The sequence below is a fragment of the Anguilla anguilla genome, chromosome 18, assembly GCF_013347855.1.
Source record: "Anguilla anguilla isolate fAngAng1 chromosome 18, fAngAng1.pri, whole genome shotgun sequence".
Classification (NCBI taxonomy): Eukaryota; Metazoa; Chordata; class Actinopteri; order Anguilliformes; family Anguillidae; genus Anguilla; species Anguilla anguilla.
Window position 1 is genome coordinate 28,642,539 of NC_049218.1, and position 14,454 is coordinate 28,656,992.

Sequence of the window (14,454 nt, forward strand, 5' to 3'; positions counted from 1 at the left end):
TCTCAAAAACACGGAGACCTGAAAAAGCAAAGCTTTGTACAAATTAGCACTTGGTTAACTGACCACAGCAAAACTGCGGAGGCCGGGATGACAGTGCCATTGAATTGTCATTGTTTTCAAAACCCTACTTTCACCCAGCATACATTGGTATTATCCACACATAGCTCTGGATGTATGCTTATTTTACAATGCAACCGCACCATCACACCCCTGTTAACATAATCTATTTTTACATGGATCGCTACTCACAATTGATTCTCTCTCTCTCTCTCTCTCGCTCTCTCTCTCTCTCTCTCTCTCTCTCTCTCTCTTTCGCTCTCTCTCTCTCTCTCTCTCTCCCATACCATACACACACGCGCGCGCGCGCACACACACACACACACACAAATGAGGTACGTGTTGAGTAAGCCTCTTTCCCCTTTAAATCTTAGACATTTTGACAGGGCATATTAAGATCTGTCTGCTCAGCATGAACACATCATAAAACTGGACAGGCAATTTCTGTTTTCACCAAATAGCCAGGCTAGCTCGTTCTGCATCTTTGACTTTAATACAGCAGCTTAGCGGCAAGGGAGGGAAAAAATATTTCGGTTTTCGGTATTTTTTTCCGAAGTCATGCTTCCCAGTTCCCATAAATCCACTCCTCTGTGTGAATTATCAACTAGAATTTGATTAATATGCAAATGTGAGGCAAAGAGACCCATATAATTTTTTTTCTGTGAAGAGTAATTAATCAACAGTTAAAGAAAATTAATACATATATCAATTTTGTCAGGGACATGCTTAGTTCAATCGCCCGTAAAATTGAAGTTTGAAGTATTAAGGGGCTCTACAGGAACGTTATGACTAAAACTTTCAAATTCGTTCTATTTAGTGATCAATCAAGCTTTCCCCCTCAGGTTAATCGAGTTAATTTTTCACCTAAAATCATACACTTTGGTGACATGCCGTCTAGCATAGAGTCGATAAAAAGTTTTAAAAAATGATAAAGACTTTGCAATTTTCCACTATGTCTCTTTCACTGTGTTTAATATATCTATCTGTATTTGTACAGCCGAGCTGTCTTTCTGTCTGTCTGTCTGTCTGTCTGTCTGTCTGTCTGTCTGTCTGTCGTTTCATGTGCACTGCTTCAAATTATAAGCAAATAATTCATTATTTGACTGTACAATCTTAAACTCATGGAAGAATAAAATACAAGTATTGCATAATGATGATGATGATAATAATAATAATAATAATAATAATAATAATAATCATCATCATCATCGTCATCATCATCATCATCATCATCATCACCATAATCATAATAATTGTGAACTATATTAAACTATTATATTGGCAAGCATATGAGAGAGAGAGAGAGAGAGAGAGAGAGAGAGAGAGAGAGAGAGAGAGAGAGACCTATTGTTTCAGCAGGGACTCATGCATCAAACTTCAATTTTCCGGACGATTGAATTAGTGATTTTTTTGTGCTCTTGAACTGAAATACACTTAAGACTTTTGGATTAATTACCACGTCGTGGTCCCTCAGATTGTAGTAAAATTTATGATTGCCGCGTTTGACAACACCTCATAAAATGAGAAAGTGAAATGTACGGACTCCATCTTTGCTTGTATAATAAACAAGTTTCATTGTACAGTATTTTGGCGTTTCGGACAAGGATACGTCATGTGTATGGTAGATGAACTGCGAACTGCATCCACACCACCCTGGAGGAAAGTGGGGTGAACTTAGCAAAAGGGGTTGGCTACCGGGGTGGCAGAATTAATAATGCTTTCTTCGGACTGTCTTCGATACATTTTATTTTCATTTCATTATCAGTCCTGTAAATGAATGAATCTAATAGTAATTCTACTGCCACAAATTGTTACACGTCCACACGAAAACGTCCGTTTTAGAAAATGTGAAAATGTCTATTCTCAATTTTATATGTAAATCGCATGTATATCTATTTTCGAAAACTGCTGTGTCTATTTATTCTGTACATTGAACTTTCACCTCAATTAACAGTAACTGAATTACAGTGGGCAACATATTGTTCGAGATGAACTCTTTCATATTTTAAGTAGCCTACTGCTGCATTACATTTTTTTAGTACGTACCCTTCGATATAGACTCTTGAGAATTTAGTCTGTGTATCTTTATACTGTTATGTCGACCAGTTAGTTATTCGAGTTGCGGTAAATGTTGAAATAAGAAAGGCCTAAAACTATGACTCGCTTACGATTAATGTCTTTGAAAAAGCTAAAGTGAACAGTTTCTTCACTTTAAATTAAAAGCATAGCACATATATTTCACTCACTATTCTTCAAAGCATTTTTAAATTGTGTCTATTAAAAGCATAGCACATATATTATACTCACTATGCTTCAAAGCATTTTTAAATTTTGTCTAATTTCAGTTTCCGTAATACCAAAATCTATCAATTTCCATTAACAGAATAAAGCATTCATATTAACAAGAAACTTCGCTACTTTTTTCATTTTGATTTAAATTGCAAACAAACAAGAAAATAAACAAATAATAATAATAATAATAATAATAATAATAATCTATTACTGGGACTGACCTATAATTAAAGCACACAGTTGTGTATTCCATCTTAACAGATGACTAAAAAGCCGATTTATTCAACATACTCAAATTGTTCAAAAATAGTCTTTTTTAAATGCACGACTTTCTGTTGATAGGCTATGGATATCCATTTTACTCGTCATATATTGTTTTAAGACCATTCTGTTTACAGCTTTAATATATGGTAAAAAAGCTAAACAGAAATAAAAAGACAAAAATAAATAAGTTATTTTACCATACAATTATATTAATTTATCGATTAAAATGTTCTTTGACTTTACTACTTTATACGATCAAAACACTTGCCCTGCAAAATGTATTTCTTCACAAAACTCGCGAGATAAAAGTCAAACATATATCTCTTCAGCGTCCGAAGAATAGGTGCAGGACAAACGCCGTAGAAAAACAGTCAGTTTCATTGTAATTCATAGACTTGCTCAAAGTGCTAACCAAAAAGACTAATGAAAGAGTCGACATTAATGGGCGCAGATGCCCTCGCGAGGGAAGGGTCCGTGCATTATTGCCTTTGAAAAAACGGAGTTAAACAGTTTAAATAGGAGGGTTAACTCAATCCATCAAGTTGTCTGAAATTTGTGAGGAAAATTCAAAAACCATATGGCCTCCAAACGTTTGTGTCCTTTTTGTGCAGCAGGACACGCTTGTTTCGGTATTGAGAGCCGCGGGAGTCTATGGTCGGCCCCATTGTCACTTGTCACATCAGGGAAGGCTGCTCATTTGTCCCCAGTTTTCACGCTTCGCTCTAAAAATTACGGCCTCGTCACTTTCAAAAAAGGATTATATAGCCGCGGAGAAATTGGCCGAAAACGCCGTTTTTGTGGCATCCTCCTTCCTTTTTTCTCTTCCGTAGGCCAGATTTTGTGTTTCTCACATAAATTTCTTTCAGGAAAGGAAAACACTCGTCGCAGGGTCAGGGAGGCCGCGGTACGCTTTTTAAATATGAAAAGAAGGAATGACGCCGCACTGAAAAAATAAAAGAATAAGAAATGTTTAAATGATTTCTAACCTGAAACAATGGAAAAAGAAAAAAAAAACATTTAAAGGGAGGATGGGAGTATTTACATTTGCTTTCTCTGTACTTTGGATTAAATAGCAAGCATCCCTCGTGTTTCTTCTCTATTAGAAGCGACCACAATGGAAGCACGTTTACAACCGTGTATTTTTAAACATAAAACGACTCATGAAGATCAGACCATATACATTTTTAATGCAACAATGTCACATTCCACGAAACACTCAAAGTACTGTCTGTAGTAGGACCAACTGCTATGCCATTACTAATACTAAGGTAATATATAAATATATGAAATATAAGAAATACTGTTGAAATGCGATTTTTATTTCCATGTTATATACATTAGACATTATACATTGCTTTTAAATAGTGTCCTGGATTTAAAAGGCACTTACAGGCATACAAAACATAGGAAATATATTAAAATGTAACTGTACTGTATTCAGATAGAAGAATCAAATACTGTGGAAAAGTCGGCCATTTTTTAAAGGTCGTTTTTGTTTCCGAGTTTTGTGTGACATGGTATTTAACATTTTTTGATGATCAGCTCATTAAAATTTTTTAAATCATGCAGTTTTGTAAATACTTTTTTGGGCAGTATGCATTCTTACACACGCACACGCACACACACACAAACACACACACACACATAAAATATAGGCTATGTGTGGATTTATAAAAATGTGTATCCGGAGATTCAAAATAAGCAACAATTTTAAACCAAAATAAATTTAAAAAAAAAAAGGAATACACCGTGCTCATATAACATGCAAGTTGAAAATCTGGAGAACTCGACAGAAAATGAAATACGCATGTACATAGCCTGTGTGTGTGTGTGTATGTGTGTGAGTGTGTGTATGTGTGTGTGTGAGAGAAAGAGAGAGAGAGAGAGAGAGAGAGAGAGTGTGTGTGTGTGTGTGTAAAACAAACGCGATTCGATTATAATCCTGATTTGTCAGTCGTATGATTTCTTTTCTGTAAGAATCCAGATTATTGCTTTTAATTAAATGTACCGTTTTGGAAATATAAATATATGATTATATTAGTCATATAGTTTTCGCTGCATATATACTGTTATTCACCATTCATGCTTGCTTTAAATGTTTTTGTTCATATAAAAGTCACAATATATTTGGTGCAATAATGATACTAATAACAGCAAAAGTAATAATCATGATTCGGCTAGTGTTGTCTTTTTTATCCGTCTATGAAATATCCAATCAGTCATCAACATCAATTTCCACGTCTTCATCTTCCGAACACTCTTTACTCGTTGTTTGGTCGGTAAAGGGGGAGGAAGGGGAAATTTGTAGGTGGTTTGAAATGTCGTGCTCGTGGTTAGACAGCGCCGGGGACATTGCTCTGGAATTTTCGAGAGTTCCCGCGGCGCATCTCTCGAGGTCAGCCAATTTGGCCATTTTTTCATAAGACACCGGACCGACCGATTTGGCCGACTCCACGTCCGCTTTCATCTCCTCCAAGTCCCTTTTGAGTTTGGCTCTTCGGTTCTGAAACCAGGTGATAACTTGTGCGTTCGTCAGCCCCAGTTGCTGGGCGATTTGATCTCGGTCCGCGGGAGACAAATACTTCTGATACAGAAATCTTTTCTCCAGCTCATAGATCTGGTGATTGGTGAACGCTGTCCTGGACTTCCTTCGCTTTTTCGGAGTGTTCCGCTGGCCAAATAGTGTGATTCCGTCCCTCCCTGCAAAAGCAGATGAAATGATCAGGCTGTCGCATTATGCCCAACGAAGTTCTAATAATATTACATTACATATCAACTACTGCTGTTGCTATGATGCATTTGTAGAGCTGAAGGAATGGCTCTAAGATTTAAATACATTCATTAAAAATAAATGACCTGACATCCCTAAAACACACATATTATAGTTTTTTTAAATGACACCGAGAGTGACAACTGTCCACATTTGTATGTATTTTAACCAGGCTTTTATCATCAAATGAAGCAATTGATCAGCCTTTTTTTGTATTTGAGTAAGGTTTTCTAGTTTTAAAGATTGTAGTTTTTCACAGACTAAGTCCCGAGTCTTTATTATTATTATTATTATTATTATTATTATAATAATAATAATAATAATAATAATAATAATAATATAATAATAATAATGTAATAACAGCAACAAAAATATTAATAATAAACATAATATTAATAAAAATAACAAATATTATTGCTATTGTAACCTAGTGTTTATTATTATTCATAATAATAATAATAATAATAATAATAATAATAACCACTGTCTGTTTCCCATTTCCAATAAAAAGTATAATTTTACAATATCTTTTGGCTGTGTGGATACCAATATATAATACTAAATGTGGCAATATGGTCTATAACTCACTCACCCACTATATGAATAGCAAAGCCTATGAGAAACATTTAGATTTACTAAAAATAGAAAATAATATATGAATAAAGGCAATGTTTCTCAAATAATTTGAGATAATTAATGTACTGTATTGCAGCTGAGTCGCAGTTTTAGTACATGGAGGAGGCTGATTATTACTAGGCTCTGCGTTTTGGGCGTGATATTTATAAGCACACATACCTTCGGCCGCCTGCAGAACACTCACTTCAAGACCTTTAAATGTTTTGCTGGCTAATTCTTCCAGGGCGCAAAGCGGTGAAGTCTGACTGAGAATCGCCCGATTGGACAAGGTAAGACCCGCCGGAGAAAGCTTTTCAGTGGATGAAATCAGGTGCGCTGTTCCACAAATCGTATAACTGCGCTTAACGGACGGCTTGTTCAGAATATCCTCTATACTGAATGGAGTGAGTGGTTTGTTGGAGTTCGCAGGCGGAGGAAGATGATCCAGTGCGCTTCGCCTTCGTTCTTCTACCGACGAAATCTTCACGTCTTCTTTGGAGCTCATTCTTGGTTGTCGTGTGAGTTACTGAATAGTTTATGCAATTTGAACCAGTTAAAATGTTTGAATAAATTAAATTTAAACTTTTTAAAAAAAGAAAGAAAATAAAAAAAAGACAGACGGAACTCGTAAATCCGTCAGATCACAGGAACCCGGGAAACACCATCGCTTCTGTTTCCGTTGGAGTATGATAAGATTTAAAGTCCAGTTTTAAAGGCAGACTTTTCCAATCCCAGATTTTCTTGAAAACGATTCGCATGCCAGAGCGCGCGGCAGTCCGAGGTGCTGTAGCGGGCTACTGGAGAAAATGGCGAGACTCAAAGCGCCACCGCGATTGACTCTTACTAACAAGTTATTGTGATTGGGAGGCAATCAATTACACCCAGTGGCACTTTCACCCTCTCTTTTACTCTCTGACTGTGTTGCTGTCCAATGCAGGCTTTGGCACGAACAGGGCCCCATTAATTAGAAGGCATGGCCGGGAGGAGGAGCCCATCAGAATTATGCTCCTGTAAGCTCGTGTCGTTTTCTTTAAATTAGTAGTTTGATTATGTGGGCTAAATATATGGCGTTGGGGTAATTGTTTCGTTGTTTGTCGGCATAAAATTACGCGATAAAGACATGACCGAAAGGCAGCATTCTATTTCATTTTAATTAGCAAGTGAGATTTAAAATGAATGCTTCTGTGAATATTTTTAGAAATAATGTAAGTCAATTTATGTGTTATGTTACGATAATAATCTACAATTACGTCAACACTATTTAGTGCCTGTTTGTACAACAAAAGTGTGCGCAGTTGATCTGAATGATATTTCCCAATGTTTTATAAAGGTATTGTAGAGTCAGGCAAGATATGGTAATATGGTAATACCACTGGAGAGGGAGAGGGATGGCGAAGTCCTCTTACCCTTCAGTTCCGCCAGATCTTCTGTGCCATAATTCAAGTGCAAAGGGCCACCTCGATCAAACAAGTCCTCTCCATTCAAAACTGTCGATGCGATATGCCCTTATGTGGTTCCCTTGGTTATAACTTATATGAATATTTAAGGTATGATCGCAATGACCAGTGAGTGTAAACAATATAAGCGCTATGCTGTCAGTGCTTTATAAAGTGGACTAATCAGCAAAAGGGTTGGCCAAAAGCAGAAGTTCTGTCACCTTGTCCTATAGCCTACACTTTCATAGATCGTTCCATTTGAATGGCACGAGGTACCTTGGTGATTGCTAAACCAACAGGATGAGGCCGGAACAAATTTTATCTGGGAATTTTCGTCGGACGAAATTGTTCTTATGATCTGAATTTATTATGATACGCCTAAATATGACCAACCATATATTAATGAGCACATTACTGAAAGAATCTTTTGTTCAGATGACCCATCACTTCAGCAGTCTCTTTTATCCTATACAGCTGGAATTATTGTGGTATTTAACTCTTTACAATAAATAATAAAAAATGTATAATGATAATTATAAAATAAAAATTAACAAAAATAATAAATAAATATAATAACAAGTAGTAATAGTAGCTGTAGTAACAATAATTATTATTATTACTATTATTATTATTATTATTATTATTATTATTACAACTACTACTACTCGTGGTGCAGGTGGTGTAAGTAGCCAAGAAGTAGTAATAAAAATATATTCTGCTGTTCTCGGCTTGTTAAAATGTCTTGGTTATTGGTTAATGTGTTACACTCTGGTGGTCTGGGTGCAACAAGAATAGTTATAGTTCCTTGTAGTGCCTTGTTCGCGGCAAACCGTGATATTCTGGATTGATAGTATTTTATTTTTAATAATCAGAATTGTAAAATAAAATAACGACTGTATTGGAAATATACAAAACACAAATAAAAATGTAAAATAATATCTTGACATTCGGAGTTCTTGAGCTACTAGTCACCAAGTTGAGAGTGTAGCGTTTTTAACATGAATTAGCACGTGGAGAGAAGTTCACCCTGCCAGTCACGTGCTGTCAGGATGCCATTAGTACTGACGTCACGCTTATTCTCTCTCCAAATCACGTCGTTCTTCCACGACTGCAGTAATTATATGAACAAGACAAGTAAAATAGCGTGATCTTAAGTACCATGAAAATACATTTCTGTAAGATATGTAGTTAATCTTCGAAAGAATAACACTAATATGTTATGTGAATGGAATATCAAGGAGTGAGAGTTATCTCATTTAGCCTTGAATTCTAATCAGTCAGGTGAACTCAATTCGAAATGTGATTTAACTTCACAGCACAGTCAATTTCTGCCATCAAAAGCGCGTGCATGTGTTTGGGGGCCAGTGAGTAGAGCTGCAGGAGCAAGAAGGTCGCGTGGTAAGTTAGTCTGTCTGAAAACGGAATACTGAAGTACATAGATAGGGGGTGCCACCATACTGTCAGACATCCGCGAGGGCCCTCGCTCGTGTCCTGATTTTTATTTTCTTTTCTTTTTTGCATTTCACAAATTATGTCAACGTAGTCTAATCCTTTTTCAAGCACGTGCGGTCAAAGCCTCAGTTCGGAACAGGGCGCTAATTTCGAATTGCAGTTGGCTCATATAGGCCTACATTGGGATCATCTTATACTTAAGTAAGAAAAACTTAATTTAACTTGAACCTAGAAGGCGCATGTGTACCCTATAACCAAAACTTACACGAAACTTAAAAGTAAGGAAAACATGTTCATACAATTAATGTGAACACATCTCCGCAAACTTTTTTTTTAAGCCAATAAAACAAAAACGACAGCTTTATTCCAGAATTTGTTAGATCTTTCCGGGGATCAAATTTCACAGATGCAATATTTTATGGAAAGTTGGCTTTTTGTCACACATATTTTCTTTTGTTATTCAATCCACCACCGCATGCCTAAAACGTATGTTTAATGTGATATCCTCACGTGTTTTACATTTCAAACGAAGATAGAACTACGCGAGAAACCGTGCTTACACGAAGAAATAAAGTACATTAACTGCGGCCTGCATGTCCATTTTCATTTTGTCCTTGGCAAAAATATTACAAAATGTTTCACATTTGACATTCTTAACATATGAACAGCAGCCACTTGCCCCAAAGGAAAATTAAATATTTCATCTTCGCATATCTACTCAAAGCACTTTTTAGTAGGGTTCTTGTTACAGATGATCCACAATTTGTAGTAATGAAACTGCCATGCTCTTACCAGCGAATACATATTATAGGGTAAGAGAAGACAGCGTATAAATACACACGCACCTACAAGCATGCGCACACACACATGCGCACACGCACACACACACAAACACGCATATTTCGGCATAAGCAAACTATACCACAGAATGTTTTATGTTGGAAAATAAGAAGCTCATGGCTTGCATTGGTTATATTTAAATACTGATAAAGATCTGTATTTACGTCCATGAAATGCGTTTTTAAGAACATTAGAGCAGCAGTAAAATATGAACTTATCCTTTGCGCTCTAAATTGATGTTCACCCGCCATGCACTGAAAAATAGCGGCTCCAAACCCTGGATCAGCAAGAATCACAGCATGAGGTTTTAGTCATTAATCTGTGGAAGGACGGATATCCAAGATGTCTGATCTAGGTTTGTTTATTCACTTTTAATGCAATTTCTTTATTTAAACGTTTTAGAAGCTTGCATGGAAAAGCGAAATATTTAAAATATATAAATATATTAGACAAAATGTTATCCAAAACGGTCAAATATTAATCCGTTCTGTAGCCTAAATGTAAAGGTGTAAGCTTGGAATGTTTAGGATTAGTGCATTACATTTAATACCTTATTTTAATAACACTAAAATGTTCAGTGTTAAATGCAAACAAATGAACACAGAGTACATTCTACATGACAGAATACCTTTAGATTAGATTTTTCTCTTGGACTCATATAAATTACCACTGAGTATTTTACTTTGCAGCTAATATTTTTTGGTTATTAAAATATTCCTGGAAGCTTACACATTTATTCAGTTCACTGCTATCCAGTTGATGCTTGCTGGATATTGCACATTCGTTTTAAATCAAAAGGAGCGTTTCAGGAATTGCTTTAGGACATTAATCTCACGCAGTTTTGTTACTCCAGTTTTAAATTGTGAATGGTCACAATTTAACCAGCAGTGTTAAAGATATTTGGCAGTTATACCATAATTCATCCGGCGTCGTTGGCAGAACTACATGTCGGGACAGGCCTGTGCAATAGTCTATTGAGAAGGCCGTCTATGTAAGTATTTTCGGAATACATTTTCCACGCGCGCAACGCCCCGCTTCATCGCATTTTGGAGCTATCCCACAACATTAGCCTACTCCATTTCTAACGGCTTTGCGTTCATCGTGGGCTGCTAACTATTGCTATTGTACCGCCTTATGGTGGTACAAAAACACAAATTCTTGTAAACACACGTTTTTCCTTTTTAAATTACTATTACAGCTAGACTAAATACACGACGAGGAGAGCACAGGCCCTACATAAACCCAAACCAACAATGCAACACCCCTCCCTATAAAACGCGGGTCCGCTCGTGACAGACACAACGAATTAGCGCTAATCAAGAGAAAATAAGTGAAATGTAGCTACACAACAAAGTTTAGAGAAAAATAACACTTAAAACTTAAAAACCCAAACCATAAAGCATCCTACAATATATCATACCCTCACCCAGGCAGAAAACAATCAGCTATCCAACTTTAAATGGCCAACAATTTTTGTAAACTAGATTTTTTCTATTTTTCTTTTATTTTTTACTTACGCCATCACTAGTGACTAACATTACCCGTTAACGTATAAGACAGCATCTTCAGTGACCACAATATAGTCGAAAACGCTTTTTGATACAAACGACAATCTCACCACAATGGTACTAGCCTTAATTTGACCACTTGCAGTGACTTTTTGAACTGGTCACAATACAATGACGCACACAAAAAAACAATTCAAATTCATTATTTGAAAAAAAATTACTGAGTGGGCTGTGATCAGTTTGGATAGGCCTGGGCTCATGGCTCAGTGCCTGAATCCAACACAATTCTCCCATTTTCAATGAGAACATTGCTAAAAAACAAAAAAAAAAGATATAGTTGGCAAGCTAACAAGGAAATATGTATTGATCTGTGATATATATTATATACATTGAACTTTGATATATATGCAGTGAACCCTGACATATATACAACAAACTTTGATATATGTACAATGAACTTTGATATGTTTACAATGAACTTTGATAAACATATATAACAAACTTTGATATATGTATGTATGTGTGTGTGCGTGCGTGCGTGTGTGCATGTATGTATGCAATCCACAATTTTGTAATCAACCAATTTTTCTAAAAGTGCAGATTCTCAGCTTTTATTAAAGGGTATTTTATACTCCTTTGTTTGATCATGTACACATTACAGCACCCTTATTTCAAAGAACTATAATATTTGGAACAAATGGCTTCACAGGTGTTTCTGATTAGTCAGGTGTGTTCAATTGTGTTCAGAAATAAGAAAAAAAGTCAAAGGCCAAATATTAGGCTTACCAAAATCAACTGTTCAGAACATCATTAAGAAGAATGAGAGCACTAGTGAACTCAATAATCGGAAAGGGCCTGGTAGGCCAAGGAAGACCTTTATATTTGATGACTAAAGAAGTCTCACCATAATAAAGAAAAATCCTGAAACACCTGTCCAACAGATCAGAAACACTTCAGGAGGCATGGGTGGACCTGTCTTTGACTATTGTCTGCAGAAGACTTCACAAACAGAACTACAGAGGCTTCACTACAAGATGCAAACCAGTATTTAACCACAGAAACAGGATGCCCAGGTTATTGTTTGCTAAGAAGTACTTAAAAAGAGTCTGCATAGTTCTGGAAAAAGAGAGACAAAGATTCACTTGTATCAGAATGATGGCAAGAGCAAAGTGTGGAAGCCAATAGGAACTGCCCAAGATCCAGGGCCGGCCCATGGTTTTTGGGGGCACTAAACAAAAAGTCGATATGGGGCCCTCTGTTTTGGTCAAAAACCACCCCCCAAGTCCCAGCCAGCAAGATTTGGCACCAATAGAAATATATTTCAATTCATGAAAAAACCATTGTCTTAGGGAACGCAATTATTTATTAAAAATATATATATGTTCATATATATCTTGGAGGGAGGGCGCCCCAAACCAATTGTGGGGCCCTAAACAAATGTTTACTTTGTTTACTGGGTCGGGCCGGCCCTGCCAAGATCCAAAGCATACCACCTCACCTGTGCTATGGCTTGGGCACATGTGGCTGCCACAGGTACTGGCTCACTTCTCTTCAGTGATAATGCAACTGCTGACGTGTGCCAGAACATCATATCTGCTCAGGTTCGACCAAATGCCTCCAAACTCTTTGCACGGCACTTTGTCCTACAGCAAGACAATGACCCCAAACATACCGCTCAAGTAAGTTTTTCAAAGCCAAAAACCGGAAGATTCTTGACTGGCCAAGTCATTTTTATGATCTGAATTCAATTGAACCTGCGTTTCATATGCTGAAGAGAAAACTCAGGGCAACTAGCCCCTGAAACAAGCAGGAGCTGAAGATGACTGCAGTACAGGTCTGGCAGAGCATCCCCAGAGAAGAAACTCAGCACCTGCTGATGTGTTTGGGTCGCAGACTTCCAGCAGTCATTGCCAGCAATGGTTATGTGACATATGGGAAGGTACATTTTACAGTTTAATAAAATATTATCATCTCAGCCATAAATACGTTACTACTACTAATGTATATCATGCCAAACAATATATTTAGCAAAACATATAACTTGGCAAAAATATCTTGAGGTTGTCAATTTGTCAGTATGATGTAATGCATTAGATGCTTGAATCATAATTGCATGTTTTTAAAAAAGATTTGAATGCATACAGGTATGTGCATGCAGCATCAAAGATACACACCAGCCCTCAGGTTGAGAGGACGACTGATCACTCGACAAAGCCTTGAAGCAGTGTTATCATACTGCAGCCATTAGCGATGGAGAAGGACATTGAGTGTGCTTTTAGACCTTCTCCCGCCCTGTAGGTGTGGGGAAATGGCGGCTATCTGGACATGCTACAAAGGGAAACTGTATGTGGCTGTGGGAGCTGTTTCATGTGGTTCACCTGGACTCTGTGTTAGACAGGTGACTGGCAGGATGGTAAATGTAAATGTGCTGCATTTATATAGCGCTTTTATCCAAAGCGCTTTACAATTGACGCCTCTCATTCACCCATTCACACACACACTCACACACCAACGATGAGTGAGTGCATGAGTGGGTGAGTGAGTGAGTAAGTGGGTGAGTGAGTGAGTGAGTGAGTGGGTGAGTGAGTGGGTGAGTGGGTGAGTGAGTGAGTGAGTGAGTGAGTGAGTGAGTGCATGAGTGGGTGAGTGAGTGAGTAAGTGGGTGAGTGAGTGAGTGGGTGAGTGAGTGAGTGAGTGAGTGCATGAGTGGGTGAGTGAGTGAGTGAGTGAGTGAGTAAGTGAGTGAGTAAGTGAGTGCATGAGTGGGTGAGTGAGTGCGTGAGTGAGTGAGTGAGTGGGTGAGTGAGTGAGTGAGTGAGTGAGTGAGTGAGTTACAAGCCAGGACCATGAGGTGCTTGGCATATTAAAGGGTCATGGATAGTGATATGGCGGTGGTTTAGCAGTCAGCCATTTAGGTAATGCACCAGCGTTGTTTTCCAGCCACTCTTTTGCATAATTGCCGGGTGTTAAGTAGTCTGCCATTTAGCCTATCTAACACACAGGCACCACATTGTTGTTTAAACTCCCAAGTGTTCGGCTTTTGTGGGACACAATATATACTGTATATCACTCTTCCCTTTTGTTTGGTGGTTTGGCAACCCCTCCAGCCTTCTCTTTGTAAGACAGTAAGACAAGGTGTTTGCAGTGTGTTAGATTAGTAATGCTTGTTTATCAATGGGCTGAGTGTTCTCCAGTCAGGCTTGCTAAAAATGTATGTGCA

The 14,454-nt window shown here is 37.4% G+C and overlaps 1 protein-coding gene across 1 annotated transcript; it reads right to left on the bottom strand.

The window, feature by feature from the left end:
* Positions 1 to 3,795: 3,795 nt before the first annotated feature.
* Positions 3,796 to 6,919, bottom strand: lbx1a (ladybird homeobox 1a). Its single transcript, XM_035400935.1, has 2 exons — positions 6,179 to 6,919; positions 3,796 to 5,313 (listed from the first exon to the last, which is right to left on the bottom strand). Exons 1-2 carry the CDS (start codon positions 6,501 to 6,503, stop codon positions 4,829 to 4,831), a joined length of 810 nt encoding a protein of 269 aa, XP_035256826.1. The 5' UTR covers positions 6,504 to 6,919; the 3' UTR covers positions 3,796 to 4,828.
* Between the last annotated feature and the right edge of the window lie 7,535 nt (positions 6,920 to 14,454).